Source organism: Schistocerca cancellata, chromosome 2 (genome assembly GCF_023864275.1).
Source record: "Schistocerca cancellata isolate TAMUIC-IGC-003103 chromosome 2, iqSchCanc2.1, whole genome shotgun sequence".
NCBI classification, from domain to species: Eukaryota; Metazoa; Arthropoda; class Insecta; order Orthoptera; family Acrididae; genus Schistocerca; species Schistocerca cancellata.
In genome coordinates, this window is record NC_064627.1 from 708,925,237 (window position 1) to 708,946,447 (window position 21,211).

Sequence of the window (21,211 nt, forward strand, 5' to 3'; positions counted from 1 at the left end):
ATATGTGCTCTATTAGAGAGAGAGTGGTGATCGAGCAGGCCAAGACGACATCTCGCAACATGTCGGCACTCTGTAGAGCCTGCTACGTTACAACAGCGGTATGTGGGCGAGCGTTATCGTGCTGGAAAACCTCCAACCCTCCAGGAATGCTGTTCATGGATGGAAGCAGAACAGGTCGAGTCACCAGACTGACGTACAAATTTGCATTAATGGTGAGTGGGATAACCACGAGAGTGCTCCTGCTGTCATACGAAGGCGGACCCAGACCCTAACTCCTGGTGTAGGTCCAGTTTGATTAGCAAGCAGACAGGTTGGTTGCTGGCCCTCAACTGATCTCCTTCTGACCACCACACGGCCATAACTGGCACCGAGGCACAACCAGATTTCCCCGGAAACCACAACAGACCCTCCCCTGCCCTCAAGCTCTCGCTTGATACCACTGAAGTCGCAAATATCTGGAGTTTGGGATATGTGGAATGCACGCTACAAGGCGTCTGGTTCGGAGCTGTGCTTGAAGTAACTGTTTTGTAACAGTTCGTTGTGTCACTGTGGTGCCAAATGCTGTTCAAATTGCTGCTGAAGATGCAGTACGATGTGCCAGAGCCAAACGTCGAACACGATGGTCGTCCCTCACTTTAGTGCCACGTGGCTGCCTATAGCCTGGTCGTCTTGCAAACCGTGAATTCTCGTGACCATCGCTGCGAGCAGTCATGTACAGTGGCGTCATCTTGCCAAGCCTCTGCAGTTTCGTAGAAGGAAAATCCAGCTTCTCTTACCCCAATTACACGACGTAGTTCAAACTCAGTGAGGCATTCTTGGGTAACACCACGTCCAGTCTCGAAGGTAACTAACGCTCACGACAGTTAGTGTGTACTTAAAGCAAACCTGATTCGCATCGTCATAATCGCGTTACTAGCGCCACTATTATGCGACTAGCGCGAAATTTGAGTAGACATCACCTTTCAAATGTAGAAACACACCTACATACTTTCGTTTATGCCACACAAATCCTTCTTGGTGTTACGATTTTTTTACAAAGTGTATACTGAGAACACCTTGTCCAACAATGGTTGGGCCTTCACCTTTATCAACGGTGGTGGATAAACAAGTTTCCATTGCTTTCTTTGCTCCCTTATACTGATAGACTCAGTACTCGTTCATGATGATTAGGCGGCTAGAGACGTCATCAGTACTGGCCTGATACAGTTACAAATTTCCAGTGCTACCTGGGTTCGGCGGGCTTTTTGTTTGAATGTCAACACCGGGTGGTGGGCTACCTTTGTCATTTTCAAAATGATGTTGAAGATGTTCAACACTACTTCATGACCGATTTTTACTTTTTCCACTACGGATTAGATTGTCACACGGCAGTCTACGAGCACCATGGCCTTCTTGCCATTAACGGTCGTTTACAAAGGAGATTGCTTACAAATCAGTTGTGCGGCCGATCCTACAACAGTTTTCAAGTGCGTGCGACCGGTACCAAACAGGACCAGCAGGGGACATTGAACGTGTACAGAGAAAGGCATTACGAATGGTCACAGCTTTGTTTGACTGGCGCGAAAGTATCACAGAAATGCCGAAGAAATAGACGCAGACTATCCCGAGAAAGCCTACAAACTAACTTTCTGTCACCTGCATTGAATGGTGAGTCTAGGATATACTACACACAAACCACTACGCATCGCCTCCGTAGGGATCGTGAGGACAAGGTTAAATATGCTACAACATGCACAGAGACATTTCAACAACCTTTGAAGAAACATTTAATAGCCAGGATCGCATTCAGTAGTACTATTTGCGATCTTGGCTGTTAAAAGTTTCCTCAAAGCAAATACAGATCGCTCCTTCCAATTTCTAATTATCAGAAATTTCAATTTAAATTGTTATTCCCCCTGTCTCCATATATGAATGTAACGGCAAGAAGCTCTTATTACTGGTAGAATGGGAAGTAGCCTGCGCTGTGTACTTCACAGTGGTTTTCAGTGGATGCAGATGTTCTCAGAGAGGTAATCTGTGACTTCGTTCTTCGGTACTGAGACTCGACATACTGCGCTGGAAGCAACTGTACCGCCTAACCGCAGTGTCATATAATGCTACCTTGTTGCTACACACTTCCTTCAACTCGGTTTGTATTGTTGCAACGTTTTTTCCATCGAAATGCAGAAAACGAATTACTGCATGATTCTCCAGTCCATATTCTGCGCCGTTTCGGTTTGGTTGCTCTAGCGGCGTGCTACGGTACTATGGTGTGGGAATTCAATGCATCCCAGGACTGCAAATATGTGCCTACAATCAAACAAAAATGTAATTACGGAACTTTAATGTTTCAAGCTGATAATTAAAATTTTGAGTATCCCTTTTACAAATCTAAATGACGGGTGAGTTTTCTTTCATTTATTTTATTTTAAGAAGAATATGCTGCAAGTTTCACATAGCTATTATAAAATGAGGTTATTTACGCGTTAGATATCTTCACTTTTAGCTTACACCCACTTAGCCCACTTAGTAGAAGACACCTGATTTTGTCCTTCACCAAACGCGGAGTGTCTTCAGACACAGCATTTCTTAATACTATTCGAAGTTACTATCGGAAGAGGTAGATAAAGTCTTACTGGTAGGTCACTTTTCGTATTTTGTGTCTTACCATTAACAATCTCATTAGTTTGGGTGATTTACTCGGAATGCCTATACAATACTCTTCGTCCTGTCAATCGCGCTATAGTCATATACTTGATAGAGCTTATCGGTGTCACAAAAGTCAGACACGTGATAGAGTTCTCCAGTGTCACAGTGACAGTCGGCTTGTTCACGATGGTGCATCCACTGACCAATATTACAGTATTTTTGGAGATTCAATAACAGTTATCTGCAGTTAGCAACTCAACTGACATCGGTTCATAGACTCAGAAGCACCTTGCGCAGTGTTTTAACCACTGACAGTGATTAACCGCCGTTCTTGTGGTGAATCGATGAATCTCCAAAGACTACCTCTTGCAAACGTCATGTAGACTACTTTCATTCTGCGAGTACTGTTGCTTCGGAAATACAGACGCACTAACTAGAAAGGAAGGGCGATTACAGTTTGGCGATACCTCACTGTCGATATCACGAGAAAGGGAGCAATACCTCAGATAGATGAGTGTAGGGTGGGATATTAACCCTGGCCTTACTCAAGGATTAAGGAACCATAACTGCTTCGGCCTCATATGATTTAGGGAAATAACGGAAAAACTAAATCTGTATGACTGGAAAGATATTGTAATCTCGCTCCATGCCACTGCACCAGTACGAAATGGAGCTGATTATCCTGAATAATGGTTTGCGGTTTTGATAATGTGCCACTTATTTCACTGACTTAGACCTGAGGCTAATCTTAGCTCCGCCTTTTCTGAGGTCCGCCTGATCGTCTGCTTTTTCTATCATTCTAATGAGACAGGAGAAGATACACCGTGTAATACGAGTATAAATTATCTGGTCACCATTTAACAGGAACGTTATATTTTAATATGAAATAGAATGACAAAGCCACAGCAATTTTTAGATTATGCGTAACAACTTTATCTGAATGTACAGTAATGGCAAAACCTAGGCCAAAAATCTGGTAGACAAGATGAGGTAAATTCATTTAAAGACTTATAGCTCATTTGTACAGCAAAACACTTTTGGTCACATCTTGCACGTATCATAAAATTGCATGTTCTGTTTCATCTCACGAAAACAATAAAAATCTGTACCTTCCTGGCAAATTAAAACTGGATGACAAAGAGGGACTCTAACAACGATCTTTGCCTTTTGCCGTCAACACTCAACCATCTGTACATCCAAACAAGTTTCTGAAGATACAGTAACCCTGTGATGAATTCCGTCAAAATCCACCTTTATACCTCCGCTGGTCTAGCATTTCTCAGAGAAAAGATGTGGCGCAAAACTGTCATAATTAGAATCAAGAGATTCGTATCAGAATGAAATTTTTGCTCTACATAGCAGACCGCGGTGAACTAAAATTTATTGACGATTTAAAGCTGCGTGCGGTTTCGGGACTTGAAATCGGATTATCTTTTGTGTTGAGTTTGGAAAAGTGTGTTGCTTATCTGGTGGGCTGTAATGGGTGTTTGAAGTACAGCTGAAAAGCTTATTGAAATATGAAAACTTGGGATTTTGTACTGAAATATAACGCCAACTATGCCGCCCATTTATGTCTAGTCTCTCTTGCAAGACTGAGAAGTTGTTGATTCACGACTATCACGTAACTAATAGTTGCTGAAGCTCTGACATTGGTCATATCTACGCGCCGTGGTAACAGGAAATGTTAGAGCGCGCACTGCACTTACCTGGGGAGTGTAGACGTTTAGATAGAGGCAGTCTTCGGCTCCCACGTACCCCCTCGCAGCTCCTTTTTCGACGACCAGACAGATTTCACGTGGGCTCTTTGCGGCGAATGTGTTCTCCCACGTAGGAGGCGGGATCTGCGGATCCTGCAAAGTGGAAATTTGCCAAGTCGGTGATATGGCACCGTACGAGATCTCGTCAGTTGCATGATCCTCTGATACAGATCACTTTAATAATTTTCTTAGGAGCAATTCCCCTAGAACAGTACAGTCTCTTGAATTTAGCCTAGAGGTACAGAAACGTGAGTAGTGTAATATGAAGATTATTCGAAAAGTAAGGAACGATCGGTCGCGAAATGGAAACCACAGTGAAAATCAAAATTGTTTTCTTTGCGCATTTAGCTACACCTTCCAGGTACTTCTCTACATAGTCGCCGCTCAGACTCCGATATCATCATAGATGGCAGCCGCGCCCAAGTGTTGTCTTCGTATCCAGCGTTTCGGACCGAGCGAGGTGGCGCAGTGGTTAGCACACTGGACTCGCATTCGGGAGGACGACGGTTCAATCCCGTCTCCAGCCATCCTGATTTAGGTTTTCCGTGATTTCCCTAAATCGTTTCAGGCAAATGCCGGGATGGTTCCTTTGAAAGGGCACGGCCGATTTCCTTCCCCATCCTTCCCTAACCCGAGCTTGCGCTCCGTCTCTAATGACCTCGTTGTCGACGGGACGTTAAACACTAATATCCTCCTCCTCCTCTTCCCTTACTCTGACCTGGTGGAGATTCCAAACACTCGAGCAATACTTAAGAATAGGTCGCACTGGCGTTCTATCGCCGTTTTCTAAATAGACGAGCTAAACTTTCCTTGGTTTCTCCCAATTAACCGAAGTTAAACATATGCCTTCCCTGCTAGCCATCTCATGCGCTTGTTCCATTTCACATCGCTTTGCAACGTTACGCCTAGATATTCAGTCGACACAAACAACACTAACCTAATCCAGCGTTTTGTGTGAACAGCGATGATGCTCTGGACGAACCAATTAGGGCTGTGTTGTGGGTGATCGAACACTTCCCATCGAAAAGGCTACAGAAGGGTCTTCATTGCCCCTGCAGAGTGCAGCTGAGAATTGCCATGAAGAAGGATGTGCGTGGCAGTTATATTAGGTGGGGTGCATTCATTAAGGCGAAGCCTCTCAGCAGGCCCTCCTACTTGACGGGAGACATTGTTGTTCTAGGCACCTTTACTCGCTCACAGTGCGCTCACAACTGAAAAGAGCGTCTTGGTACGATCGACAGGCATACTAGAGACACTACCCAAAACGTCTGTGAAAAGTCTCGTCGGATTTTCACAGTGGTTTACATTTCGCTACCAATCTTTCCTTACTTTCCGAATAGCCCTCGTAAATGCTTGAATCACTACAACAGTCATTGTAAGTGTTGCTGTTCGTGTATTATATTAATATTTAGCGGAAAACTATATTAATATATATACTGAAATTTTGTTGTCCTGCAAGACAGGTTTATCATATTGGCACTAGTGCTGTCTGCTGTGAAAGTGAGCCGGCCGCGGTGGTCGAGAGGCTCTAGGCGCTTCAGTCCGGAACTGCGCGACCGCTACGGTCTCAGGTTCGAATCCTGTCTCTGGCATGGATGTGTATGATGTCCTTAGGTTAGTTAGGTTTAAGTAGTTCTAAGTTCTAGGGGACTGATGGCCTCAGATGTTAAGTCCCATAGTGCTCAGAGCCATTTTAATCATTTTTGCTGTCAAAGTGAGTGGAGTTGGACAAAAAGAACTCCGAAACGTAAGCGAACGTCGGAAGAGTTCGTTACACAATGACCTCAGAGTCAGTCCACCATGTAAGTAATTTGAGACCACGATGGGAAAAGTAACTTTTTTTTCAAATTCCACAGATCACACATAAAGAACAGAAGGGCTTTAAACTAAGCGATCAGTTACTGTTCGAACACTGAAATTCTCTTAGAGTTTTAATGGAGGTTCCGATTCTACACTGAAGCGTATGGAAAATATTGGAACCCATGTTAGGCCAAAACACGTTACGACAGCAATGAAAACGTTTCTGTAAAATATATAACACGTTGCAATTTACAAAGGAATAGGCAATTTATTTTGAAATACGTGCAATAAGATATTGTTAGATATTACACAGTAATACTGAAATTTTAAAAATATACCTACTGATATGTAAGAAATATAGGGAAACGGCCATTAAAGACAGTGCAACATTAAAGAATAACGAAAAAGTTTAAACAGTATATTCTGATCTGTGGCATGCTGCACGGATTTGCCGAAGTTACCGTTGTCGTTCGTAGCACTTCCATGGTGCAACGGCGCGGTTGTTATGTTTCTACACTCCTGGAAATGGAAAAAAGAACACATTAACACCGGTGTGTCAGACCCACCATACTTGCTCCGGACACTGCGAGAGGGCTGTACAAGCAATGATCACACGCACGGCACAGCGGACACACCAGGAACCGCGGTGTTGGCCGTCGAATGGCGCTAATTGCGCAGCATTTGTGCACCGCCGCCGTCAGTGTCAGCCAGTTTGCCGTGGCATACGGAGCTCCATCGCAGTCTTTAACACTGGTAGCATGCCGCGACAGCGTGGACGTGAACCGTATGTGCAGTTGACGGACTTTGAGCGAGGGCGTATAGTGGGCATGCGGGAGGCCGGGTGGACGTACCGCCGAATTGCTCAACACGTGGGGCGTGAGGTCTCCACAGTACATCGATGTTGTCGCCAGTGGTCGGCGGAAGGTGCACGTGCCCGTCGACCTGGGACCGGACCGCAGCGACGCACGGATGCACGCCAAGACCGTAGGATCCTACGCAGTGCCGTAGGGGACCGCACCGCCACTTCCCAGCAAATTAGGGACACTGTTGCTCCTGGGGTATCGGCGAGGACCATTCGCAACCGTCTCCATGAAGCTGGGCTACGGTCCCGCACACCGTTAGGCCGTCTTCCGCTCACGCCCCAACATCGTGCAGCTCGCCTCCAGTGGTGTCGCGACAGGCGTGAATGGAGAGACGAATGGAGACGTGTCGTCTTCAGCGATGAGAGTCGCTTCTGCCTTGGTGCCAATGATGGTCGCATGCGTGTTTGGCGCCGTGCAGGTGAGCGCCACAATCAGGACTGCATACGACCGAGGCACACAGGGCCAACACCCGGCATCATGGTGTGGGGAGCGATCTCCTACACTGGCCGTACACCACTGGTGATCGTCGAGGGGACACTGAATAGTGCATGGTACATCCAAACCGTCATCGAACCCATCGTTCTACGATTCCTAGACCGGCAAGGGAACTTGCTGTTCCAACAGGACAATGCACGTCCGCATGTATCCCGTGCCACCCAACGTGCTCTAGAAGGTGTAAGTCAACTACCCTGGCCAGCAAGATCTCCGGATCTGTCCCCCATTGAGCATGTTTGGGACTGGATGAAGCGTCGTCTCACGCGGTCTGCACGTCCAGCACGAACGCTGGTCCAACTGAGGCGCCAGGTGGAAATGGCATGGCAAGCCGTTCCACAGGACTACATCCAGCATCTCTACGATCGTCTCGATGGGAGAATAGCAGCCTGCATTGCTGCGAAAGGTGGATATACACTGTACTAGTGCCGACATTGTGCATGCTCTGTTGCCTGTGTCTATGTGCCTGTGGTTCAGTCAGTGTGATCATGTGATGTATCTGACCCCAGGAATGTGTCAATAAAGTTTCCCCTTCCTGGGACAATGAATTCACGGTGTTCTTATTTCAATTTCCAGAAGTGTACATCTACAGGAAAATGTCCATATCCCTTCGGGGATTTCTTCCTCTGCAGCCCAGTCCACACGCCTGCCCTGTTAGAAAACGAATACTGTTTCTCTATTGGAGAAGCTGTCCGAGTAGCACTGTATGTACCTATAGGTCACTTTAAAAATTTTAGTTTCTACTTAACTGGGATATATAATTGTGTATAGTTCATGAGTGGAAGCTTCAATATACTGTTACTTGTTTGATACAAGAACACCGTTAAGCCTTTGTTAATCTGAATTTACAGTTTCGACTCTCACATGCAATCACAGTCACTCGTAATAGACAGCTTATGGTATGCAACAGAACTTGTTACCAAAAAGATTGCAAAAAATGATTGTGTGTGACATGGTTCCCGACTTGCACAATACGCCACGCGGATTTAGTAATTTCAAAAGACACAGTTCACTCATCGGATTTTTGTGCGTTCGTCTTCAGCACTCATTCACGATTGCTTTGCGGCACTGCATGGCCAATTCTAACTCATAAGTCCGTAAAATTAACGGATCTATTCAGAGCTCCTAACACAAGCGTCTGAACCTGATGAGGGCTGAGCTCCAAATCTCGTCTAGTCTCCACAAAGCAATTATTTAGCTCACATAACACGTTCTCCCTTTTTATCAGTTGAGGAACGTTACAGCCAATGATATGTCCGTATAAACCAGTGCTATCCCGTGTTTGTTATTATGAACCAATCACAATTTATTAGCTTTGCTGAGTAATTTATTAAATGAACAAATTTATGAAACTCATAAATATCAAAATAACTCCCTATCGTAAAATGGTTTTGTATCCCCGATACCATAAACTGTTTAACCACACTTTACAAAGTTATCCTGAGCGTATGGTTTTTTTTTCTTTATTGTGATTTCATTCCCCTGCCCCATATGGGCAAGGGAGGGCTGTCAGTGGCACAATCCGCCGCTCTTCAGCCGAGTGATACGACAACTAAAACAAGAATAAAATGATACATACATAAGAAGATAAAAAAGGGGAACATAAAACAGAGTAAGGGGAGAAAATGCAGGTAAAAATACACTGACATGGAGACGTTCATGGGGGACAGTTAAAAAAGTCAACAGAAAGTTAAAAAACACAGTTGGCGATTCTTAAAACATAGAGAAGACACTAAATGCGCATGCACAGGTTAAAAGTCGGCCACAGTATTAAAAACACTCCGAAACAACACACTTAAAAACCGCTTGGAGCACACACAACAAAGAATAAAACTACCAGGTGGGACCTGCCGAGGGAAAGGTCAGAGAGGATGGAAAAGGAGGGGAGAGCATGGGGCAGCTGGGGAACCAGCGGAATGAAGAGAGGAGGGGCATCCATGGGTTCACGAAGAGGCAGGAGACATGTGGGGTGGGAGAGGAAAAGGGAAGACAGTGCAGGAGGGAGCGCAGAGACACTGAAAGGAGGCACAAGAAATGGAGGGGGAGTAGGAGGGGGAAGCCGCTCAGGAGGAGGGAGGGGGAGGAGAGGGGGCCCTGAGGAGGAGGCAGGAAGATGGGGTTAGAGTTGGTGGGAAGGGTAGATGTCAGAGCGGAGGTCATCATCTGGGAGGGGTAGACGGTGGAAGTTGTGTTGGGAAAGGAGATGGAGGGTGTGGAGATGGAGAGAGGGAGGGTCAAAGTGGTAAAGGCGCAGCAACTGGTTGGGGGTGGAGAGGAAGGGAGACACCAGGGGGTGAGGGGGATCAAGGCGGCAGACAATATATAGTGTGCGGATATGTTCAAGGAAAAGGAGAAGGTGGGGAAAGGGGATGAGGTCGTAGAGGATGCGCGTGGGGGATGGAAGGCGGATGCGGAAGGCGAGGCGGATCGCATGGCGTTAGAGGATTTGGAGGGCTTTATAGAACCGAGGAGAGGTGGAAATCCAAGTGACACTAACATAACAAAGGATGGGGCGGATCATGGATTTGTAGGTGTGATGATGGATGGTGGAAGGATGCAGACCCCACGTCCGGCTGGACAGGAGTTTCAGGAGGCGGAGGTGGTGGTAAGCTTTGTTTTGGATGGTAAGGAGATTGGAAGTTCAGGTGAGGTGGCGGTCGAGTGTGAGGCCAAGGTATTTGAGGGTAGGAGTGAGGTGGATAGGACGGCCATAAATGGTGAGATAGAAATCATGGAGGCGGAAGGAGCGGGTGGTGCAGCCTATGATGATCGCCTGGGTCTTGGAGGGATTAACACGGAGGAACCACTGGTTGCACCAAGCGGTGAATTGGTCAAGGTGGGTTTGGAGGGTACATTAGGACCGTTGAAGGGTAGGATAAAGGGCTAGGAAGGCGGTGTCATCAGCGAACTGGAGAAGATGAACAGGAGGGGGAGGTTTGTGCATATCAGCAGTGTACAGGAGATAGAGGAGAGGGGAAAGGACAGAACCTTGGGGCACACCGGCAGAGGGGTAGAAAGTACGGGAGTTGGAATTGTGGATAGTCACATAGGAGGGACGATGGGAGAGGAAGGAAGCAACGAGGCGGACGAAGTTGTTGGGGAGAGCATAGGTCTGGAGTTTGAAGAGGAGCCCGGGATGCCAGACACGGCCATAGGCGTTCTGGAGATCAAGGGAAACAAAGATAGCAGAGCGACATGAGTTAAGTTGGAGGGAAAGAAGATTGGTAAGGTTAAGGAGCTGGTCGTCGGCAGAGAAGGAAGGCCGGAAGCCACATTGGGTAAGAGGAAGGAGGCGGTGCTGGTTAAGGTGGAGGTGAATACGGCGAGAGAGGATGGCCTCGAAGACCTTACTGAACACGGAGGTGAGGCAGATTGGACAATAGGAAGAGGTATCACAGGGAGGTTTGTTAGGTTTAGGGAACAGCAGGACATGGGAATTCTGCCACAGGTCAGGGTAAAATCCAGTGGAGAGGACATTGTACAGGGTAGCAAGGACAGACAGGAAGGATGGAGGGGATTCCTTGAGGTGACAGTAGGAGATGCCACCATGACCAGGGGTGGTGTTGTGTTTGGAGTGGAGGATGAGTGTGATGTCTTGTGTGGTGATGGGAGTGTTGATGTCTGAGGGGGGTAACTGATCCAAGTACTGGAAGGTAGGGGCGAGTGGGGGGACAGAAGTGTCAGTGCGGTCAAGGATGGTGGGGAAGAGGGAGTAATCAAAATTGGGATTGTCAGGAATGGAGAAGACCTCAGATAGGTGGGAAGCAAATTGGTTAGCCTTACTGAGGTTGTCAGGAAAGGGTCGATCGTCATGGAGGATGTGGTAATGTGGGGTGGGATGGCTACCAGTAAGGCGGTGGAAGGCTGACCAGTACTTGGAGGAGTTGACAGGGAGGGTGGAGTTGAGGTGTGTGCATGTCTGGCGCCAGTCCCAGCATTTCTTTGCTGTAAGGAGGTTCCAGATATGTCGCTGTAATTGCTGGTGGCGAGTGAGAGTATCCCGGTCATGAGTGCGAAGGAAGGAGCAGTAGAGCCTGCGGGATTCACGCAGAAGAAGGACGGCCTGTGGAGGAAGCGTAGTGTGGTGAGGGTGGATGAGTTTGGTAGGGACATAAGCCTCCACAGCGACAGTGATGGTCTTCTGAAGGAAGGAAGAGGCATGGGTGATGTCATCAGGGTGGTGAAAGTTGATGGGGTGGCTTTCGACCTGTAAGGCAATCGATTCCCGGTAGGCATCCCAATTGGCATGGTGGTAGTCATGGACAGACTTTGGAGGGGCAGTTGGGAGGGTGGCTGCAGTGGTGGGACAGGTAGAGGAGATGGTGAGAAGGACAGTGAGATGGTCACTATCGACAGGATTGAGGACATCAACGGCGATGCGACCAAGGAGGTTGGGGGAAGCGAGAATAACATCGGGGGTGGAGTTACTTTCAGGACGGGTGGGCTGTGGGAGAGGAACAAGGTCACCATGGAGGGTGGCAAGGAACTGATGCTACCGCCGAAGGGTGGCAGGGTCACGGCTGTGGATGTTGAGGTCAGCAGCGATCACATAGGTGGAGAAGGTACGGTCAACATGGGAAATGAAGTCAAAGGGGAGAGGAGCTGTGGGGCAGATATAGATAGTGGCACAGGTGACGGTGAGGGAGGGAAAAACTAGGCTGAGGAGAAGGTGTTCGGTTGGGTCATTGAGGAGGGGTTGTGGCCGGAGAGGGAGATGCCTGAGGTGGCCTATAGTGACCCCGCCTCGGGCTAGGGGAAGGGGATTGTCAGTGCGGTGAAGGAGATAAGGGAAGGTGCAGACAACATGGTGGGGTTGAAGAAAGGTTTCATTAAGGATGAAGGAGTCAACCTGGTGCTGGTAGAGGGTATGCATGAAGAGGTATTTGTTTGCAGGGAGGGAGCGAATGTTGAGGTAGAGGAGACGATACTGTTGATGCGCCATGAGGCTGGGGGTGGGAAGGGTGCAGGAAGGGGAGAGAGGGGCTTAAACGAGGGTGTCTAGCCGGGTGAAGGTAAAGTGGGCCTGGTTTTGGGAGTATATGGCGTAGGTATTTAAGTGGAAAACAGAGTGGGTGGCAAGGGAAATCTGCTGGAGTGTGTGGGGGCGATGGAAGGGGTGGATGTTCTGCAGGACAATGGTGAGGAACCGGATGATGTCTTCTGCTGTAGGGGGAGGGCAGAGGGAATTGTTAGGGTGAATGGGTGGGTCAATGGGGCAAACGGGGACAGTGAGTTCAGGGTTGGTGGGAGGGGGCTTGGCTTTGCATTTGGAGGAATAGGTGGGGTGAGGTTCATTGCAGGTGTTGCAGGATGGGGGGGGGGAAGCGAGGTTGGGGCACTGTTTAAGGAAGTGGGAGGCTTTGCAATGGGGGCAGGTGGGTGGGTTCTTGCAGTTTTGGGTGAGGTGGTCATTGTACAGAAGACAATGCTGGCAACGGTAGGATTGAGGAGGAGAATGGGACGGGTCAACAGGGTGGCGGCAGTTGAAAATCAGGGCTCCCTGCATGAGGAGGTGGTCGATGGAGGAGGCGGACTCTGTAAATATACGCATGAGGAAAGTAGTGCCAGAGGAGTTGTAAATAGGGCGGGTGGTCATTCAGTTCCACCAACACCTCAGCCTCCGTGACCACAGGGCTGAGTTTTGTGATGACGTCAGTGAGGGTCGGCGGACGACGAGGCGGTCAGGGCTGACAAGGAGAGGAGGATGTAAGGAATGGGCTGAGGGATGCATGGGGCCCAAAGGTGATGCGGGGAAGGCACCGGAGGAGATCAGTACGGAAGGATGGAGAGGGAGACTTGATGAGAATAGAGTCCCTGAGAGGGATAAGTTGGGTGATGGGTGCACTGGGGATGTACTTCCGGATTTCAAGGGTGAGGGTCAGGGTTGGCTAGGATCAGGGTTGGCTAGGACAAAGGTATACAGGGAGGGGCTGGAGAGGAGAGAGGGGGGGTGGTATCCATAGCGGGGTCAGTGGGAGGTGGGGCGGGCAGTGGCTTTTTGGATGAGGGAGTAGAGGAGAGGTCGCCACTGGGCCGTTTGGAAGATGTTTTGGCGGGTGTTGCCTAGTAGGAGGGATGAGGGACTGGATGGATGGGGAGGTGGTGGGAGGCAGGGTCCTCATGTAAGGCAGTAGCACCGGCTGAGAGGGTAGGGCGCTCTGTGGCGGCGACTGTGGCGTGGCAGGCAGTGACTCGGGCAGAGGAAGCAGTGATAGTTGCAGGCGGGAGAGGGGGAAAGTCGTCTCGGCGGGCGACAGCAGCAGGAGGAGGGGTGGGAGCAGGGACAAAGGCAGGCGCAGGAGCAGGGGTAGGAGCAGGAGTGACGTACAGGTGGGGATACAGTGATGGAGAGGAGATAGATGGGGAGGAGACTGTGAGTAGGGGAGGAGGATGAGACGGGTTAATCCCAGAGGAAGCACTCCATGACGTTACAGTGGGGGCAGGTGAAGGGGAGATGTAGATGATGGTGGTAGTTGGGGCATCCATGATTGCAGGCAGCAGCGAACACCGAGGAACGGCGGCAGCGGCGGCGGCAGAAGAAGTGGCGAGGACCGAGAGACAGTGGCAGAAGAAGTGGCGAGCACCGAGAGACGGCGGTAGAAGAAATGGCGAGCACCGAGAGACGGCGGCAGAAGAAGTGGCGAGCACCGAGAGACGACGGCAGAAGAAGTGGCGAGCACCGAGAGACGGCAGCAGAAGAAATGGCAAACACCGAGAGATGGCGGCAGAAGAAGTGGCGAGCACCGAGAGACGGCGGCAGGAGAAATGGCGAGCACCGAGAGACGGCGGCAGAAGAAGTGGCGAGCACCGAGAGACGGCGGCAGAAGAAGTGGCGAGCACCGAGAGACGGCGGCAGAAGAAGTGGCGAGCACCGAGAGACGGCGGCAGAAGAAGTGGCGAGCACCGAGAGACGGCGGCAGAAGAAGTGGCGAGCACCGAGAGACGGCGGCAGAAGAAATGGCGAGCACCGGGAGACGGCAGCAGAAGAAGTGGCGAGCACCAAGAGATGACGGCAGAAAAGTGGCGAGCACTGAGAGACGGTGGCAGAAGAAGCGGCGAGCACCAAGAAACGGCGACCAGGCAGCGGCGGCGGGCAGCAGTGACGGCGTGCAGACAGGCAACAACACGACAGGCATGGCTGGGGTTCTTCCACGTCGAAGATACACCCTGAGAGTAGCCCAGGCAGTGCGAGTGAGGAAGTGAGGGAATCCAACCCTCGAATGAGAGCGTATGGTTCATTCTCCCTTTAATAACACATTTCTCACGCTAACATATAGTCAGTTAATAGACATAACAATATTCATTTATTATGGTACTTCGCATTCACCCCTTCAGTCACACTAATAACTAAACGCATTAAACCTGCAATAAATAATAAAATACGTAACATTCCAAGAAGACACAGTTTTATTTACAAAATTTACTTGTTTGAATAGTTAGGATTTCATAGTCCGCAAGGTGCTGACACCTCCTGGCCATGGCCGTTGTTACTTGGATCTGTCGCTCGATCGTAAGCGTACATCTGTCGTACTACGACCATGAGTCACGGTCTGTATGAAGCTATCTGCTCTTTTCTGACTCCTGTAGGCGCGATACATCGCGCTAGGCCTAAATGGGAAGCCTCTTCACACAAAGTTTAGCATAGTACTCTTAGTACTCGATGCCTTAACATATAACACAAATTTTCTAATGCGATACGGGTATCTACGGAGCTCTGTTTGCAGCAGATGCTACCATAAACGTAGCCGAAGTGTTGGAACAATTCTTGATCCGAAAATATAAAACATATTTTCTGATATTATGACAAGATTACCGCGAGGTCTTCGACCAGTGATAGAATTCGAGTCGGTTAAGTCACTTCCTGGTAGATAGAAACTGTGTACCGGAGCGGCCCTCAAACATGGGACCTTCCTCTTTCGCTGGCAGGTGCTCTACCTACGGAGCTACCCACACAAGAACTGACGATCCGTCGTCACAGCTTCAGTACCGCCATTACCTCCCTCCTCCCTTCTGGAAACGATGAAAGTGGTCTACTTCTCACGCTTCATAAACAATTGTATGCGGTGTGTACGTCGGAGCACATAGCCCACCAGCATTACAGTACTACGCCATGAGTTGCCTATGGATTAGAGAGCCGAGGACCCGACAATGCAAGCAGAAGAAAGTGTCATGATGGCAACACCAGAAATAAGCCTGCTATGGAGAACAACTCCGGACGCCGCCGCTGCGACTCCGGGTGTCCGCGCAGCTGGCGTGGATTAATTTGCCTCTGTTACGTCACGTGGCCGCAGATAGTTCGCAAGCAGTTCATCCACCCATCCGACTTAATCCCACGAAATTTTGTGTGCATACTTGCCTGTTGCTGCACTCAATTTCCAATCACAAGTCGCTGTCATAAGTGTCGTGACACTAGCCGGATTACGAAACATTTCTCAGATATTGTTTATGTCGCTTGCGTAATATATGACAGCGATCTTACCCAGGATAAAAGAAGATGAGAAGCACTGCAGAGGGAATGTTTATGACATTTTTAACCAATTTAATGACGTATACAGACAAAAACTGCTGCCGATATTATCCAAAATCGTTAGCTATGTCGAAATTGTGGATGGGGTGGAATCAGGATCAACGGAAATGCTGTTGATTTGACGTTGCCCGTAAACAGTGGTCGGACTACATTTTTAATGAGTATCATTCGCGTTCCAATTATCGTTCATTTCAACACTTTGTGCTTTATATTAGTGTGACAATATTAATTCTGTATTATACAGTATCGTCTATGATGCAAGACACGAATGTGACTATGTGACTACGATTTCGATTGAAAAACGTAGAATATCGAATAAAGCATTTCAGCACGTCGATTTCGACCTCTAATTCGTTATCAGCGATCTCAGAACACCCTATACTCTTTAAGTTTTACTAGAGTAAACTAAATTTTTAAATTTTTATCTGCTGTATTGGATCCGCCGATTTGAACATTGTAATTCACCTACATCTACACGGATACTCTGCAAATCATATTTAAGTGCCTGGCAGAGAGTTCATCGAACCACCTTCACAATTCTCTATTATTCCAATATCGTATAGCGCGCGGAAAGAATGAACACCCATATCTTTGCGTACGAACTCTGATTTCCCTTATTTTATCGTGGTGATCGTTCCTCTCTATGTAGGTCGGTGCCAACGAAGTAATTTCGCATTCGGAGAAGAAAGTTGGTGATACGAATTTCGTGAGAAGATTCTATCATAATGAAAAACACCTTTCTTTTAATGATGTCTAGCCCTAATCCTGTATCATTTCTGTGGCACTGTCTCCCATATTTCGCCATAATACAAAACATTCTGCCTTTCTTTGAACTTTTTCGATCTAGGTCTACTCCGTCAGTCCTATCTGGTAAGGATCCCACACTGAGCAGCAGTATTCTAAAAGAAGACGGACAAGTGTAGTGTAGGCAGTCTCCTTAGTAGGTCTGTTATATTTTCCTTACAATTTAAGTTGTTCGTAATAGTAATACCTAGGTATTTAGTTGAATTTGCGGCTTTTAGATTAGACTGATTTATCATGTAACCGAAGTTTGAGTTCCTTTTAGGAGTCATATGGATGACCTCACTCTTTTCATTATTTAGGGTCATCTGCCACTTTTCGCGCCATTCAGATATCTTTTCTAAATCGTTTTACAGTTTGTTTAGATCTTCTGATGACTTTATTAGTCGAAAAACGACAGCGTCATCTGCAAACAATCGAAGACGGCTGCTCAGATCGTCTCCCAAATCGTTTATGTAGATAAGGAACCGCAAAGTGACTATAACACTACCTTGGGGAACGCCAGAAATCACTTCTGTTTTACTCCATGACTTTCCGTCAATTTCGACATCGGACTCGTAATCAGCTACTCCAAATCCCCGAAAAGAACAGGTTTGTAGCATTTCTCCAGTATGTCCGCGTTTTGAAGCGAGTTGGCCCTGTGTGCCTCGGCCGGATCATACGGTAGCTGCATCCAGCCAGCCAACACTCGACCGCTATCTTCCACATCTACGTGGAGGTGCCAGCAGTCTTCATCCTGGCAACGCAAAGACTTGGCCGCTCGACGTTCGGACCTCCCAGACTTCGGTATCTCGGTTCGCTACTCTGATTGAGTTTAAAGACAGTCGTATCACCGTGTAGTCCCTAAAACTTTGACCCTGTATATCGTTTTTAATTTAGCCATTCGAGGCAAACAGTTAAAGTTTGACTTCAACTATCAGTAGTATATAGTAAGACAGAGACTTCGACTGTCTAACTATTTTTGTGATCTTGTAAATTTATGGTCCAAGACGGAGAAGAGTGAATTTGTATTATTATTTTTAAACTTATTGTTTATTATCTTCACCGGTGTCGGTCTTTGATCACCAAACCCAGAGCTGCTACTTCAGTTGGCAGCGAAGTTTCTTTCTGGATTGGACTGAACCCTTCTGCTGCGAATGAAATATTATACTGGTCAGTCTTGCTAGCACAAATGCACAGTTTTAATTCATAAGTGGTGACTAGTTCAATTCCGATGTGGATTATCTTTGGACCAAACCCCTCTGATGATGTGTAGAGACGATGGTATGGAGCAGGAACTGTGGATACCACACACTAATGTGACGTCTTCTGCCCATCGTATCGTATGTAACTTAGTCGCTCTAGGCAAACAGTTAAACCTTAACATCAGGGGGTAACTAGTGTCCACAGTTCCTGCTCCATACCATCGTCTCCACACGTCATTACTCGTATATTTTTCCGAAGATGCTCCACATCGAAACGAAACTGGTCACCACTTATGAACAAAAGTGCGTTTTCATGTGATAAGAACTGTTCTTTATAGTATTTCATTACTAATTAATTGGATCATTGCTGTTTCCACTATGATTACAAAGATTATCTTCTGCTGCATCCCAGGGAGACGGTGCATCCACTTGTTTTACCATGTATGTGATGTCCTTATATCAGATTTCCGTTTGAGTATGTCCACAGCTGTTACAGCTTTCACAAAACATGAAGCAAGTGCAGCAGACCATGCAGCACGTGCAAGAACTTTTGGTGCATAAGATGAGCACCATAACCTTGTCACCTTACGTCACCAACCGATTGTCTCATCTCAGCTCCTTGGTGAAGGCCTTCAAGGCGTTGTTCCGCTGTTCCTAGCATTTGACAGGAAAACAGAACCACTGGCCATCTATGTGATATGCCCAGAACAGCATTTCATCGGGATCTCAGATGATACCCAGCAGCGTGCTTTCTTGTTGGGCTATGCTGAGACTGATGTCTATCGCCTCTTGCAGCAGTGAAATGATAAAGTACAACGACATGGCTTAACTTATTAACATTTGGACTGTTTTGATTCACTGCTTTATATAGAAGCCGACAGGAGCAAATTTTTTAATTACTGTAAGTGAAACGGACCATCTTTCTGGGAGTGGATAGCACAGATGCAAGGAATTTCCCAGCTTGGGCGTTTTCAGCATTTCAATATTAAGTGCAAACAGGTCATTGGTTGGGGATATGATTCTAGTTTATTCTCCATATGGAATCACCTGCTGAAATTAAATAACCCATTTTTGTCCATGTGCCTGCCGCTCATCTGGGCTTTCAAGCAGTCAGTTGTCCTCAGCGGCCCTAAAAGATCCAATACAGCTGACTGCCACTCATCTCCCACGTAAGGCTCAGGCTCGACCCCACCATTTAAGCCTGCCTGTTCCAATGGACAAATCTCCCTCTAGTCTGGAGGTCACAGGAAATTGCCGCAACCAGAAGTTACCCTCATCCAGAAATTATTTTATCAGACGTCAGCATCAGCAATGATACTTCCGCCCATGGTAAAACTGGACAGAAGATGGAGGTTTCCCTAAAAATGAATGTGGCTAGTATTCTTATGGATGTCCTGGATAGTGACTCGAACAAGGCAGACCATGTACACTGCCTGAATGTCATCCATCTGCAGGCTGTGCTGCCCCTCACTGATAGTATGTCGTTATTATAGGTGGTCATCATAACTGTACCCTTCACTTTCCAGATATACGCTCGGTCCTCCACCTCTATCATGAATTGGGACCTATATAGGCACCTTGGTTCATCACTACTACAGCCCTTTACCAAACAGCTTAAAAGCAGCAGCATTGACAGCACTGGAGTGAAGGGCCAATCCAAGGCTCAGATTCAGTATTGAGCAGCATCCATTTTGGCCTGTATCGTAATAGTCTGCTCGATGGGGGCCACTGTCATTTCGGGTTTAGATCTCTTTGATTATCTGGATTTGGAAGTCCACATTCAATGATCTGCAGCCAAGCATTTCTTGCTACCTACTCTGGAAAGCTTTTTACAAAGTATTCTATGGTGTTTCTCCCACCAGACGACCGTCGTCGCCGACTTTCAGGCACACATTTCCTTATAGCTCGTCAACGATGACTAAAACTGCAGGACAAGCTTCACCTCAAGATACAAATATTGCAAGTTGCAGGAGTTCTGATTCCAGCTGCCAACAGTGAGTGGGCTACTCCTATGCTGATAGTTGAAAAAGTGACCTGATGTTGGAAAATTAGTGGGGATTTTAAGTCTACCGTCAATGCATAATCTGCTACTGACACCCATCCTGTTCTGAAGGTTGAGGAGATCATGGCAAAACTAGCTCGCGGCACTCTGCTTGCATAAATCGACATTAGGGTCGACTATCTAGATCTACCATTGTGTGATGCCTCCAAGTGCACAACAAACCTTTTTTTTTTTGCCTTTTTCAATATAATTGTCTTCCATTTGGCACTGGCAGTGCGCCTACATATTTCAAAGATATTTCTGACGCCAGACACAGGGAATTACAGGCATAGCCAATAATCTGGACAATACCTTCATCATTGGCAAAAATACAAAAGATATCACAATAATTTGGGAGTGTTATTCAGTGAGCTTCGACAAGCGAATTTGAAGTGCAACAAACACAAAAGCTGTTTTTTCGTACAAGAATTTAACATTTAATGCATGTCTTATTAAAGTGTCTCAGGGATATGCCCCATTCCAAACCATGTGGAGACGATGTAAAACCTGCCTGTCATATGGGATACCATACAACTAAAATTGGTTTTGGGTCAGCTACACTACTACCTAAAATTAATTTCCCATACAATGGCTATCGCTGGACTCCTCCATCAGCTTCTTCACAAAAAGGTTAAATGGCATTGATTATCCGCTTGCAACAAGGCTTTTTGGAACTTAAAACAGGCGATGTGACTCATGGGTTACAACACTATGCAGTTGCTGACCTTTGATGCAGGTGTGTCAAACTATGGCTTTGGGGCCGTTTTTTCTCACAAAATCAACGGCGTGGAGCTCCTAGTTGCATTTGTTTCCCAGACCTTGTTACGACCACAGTGCAATTATAGTCAAATAGAAAACCGATGGCCTTTGTAGTCTGGTCCTGTCAAACCCATAAACCAACCTCAAATAGAAAACTAGGCCTCGGCCATTATCTTGCGCTAAAAAGTTACATGACATGTGTGTGGGTGGTGATTTATTCTTTTAACAGAGCATAAGCCACTTCTGCCATTAACGACCACGTTGAGATACCTACCAGGATTGCCCAGAACCAACAATGGGGACATGTTCCTCGATATGGGTGTCAGTACGATATGCATTGCCGTTCAACATGGCTGCAC

At 47.3% G+C, this 21,211-nt stretch overlaps 1 protein-coding gene across 1 annotated transcript in view; it reads right to left on the reverse strand.

Moving 5' to 3' along the window:
• The window catches only part of LOC126158025 (esterase E4-like), a 209,560-nt gene that overhangs the window by 121,825 nt on the left and 66,524 nt on the right, over positions 1-21,211 (reverse strand). Inside the window, exon 5 of the mRNA XM_049916414.1 lies at positions 4,335-4,478. Coding sequence (XP_049772371.1) covers positions 4,335-4,478 — 144 coding nt within the window. The remainder of the gene's footprint in view (positions 1-4,334; positions 4,479-21,211) is intronic.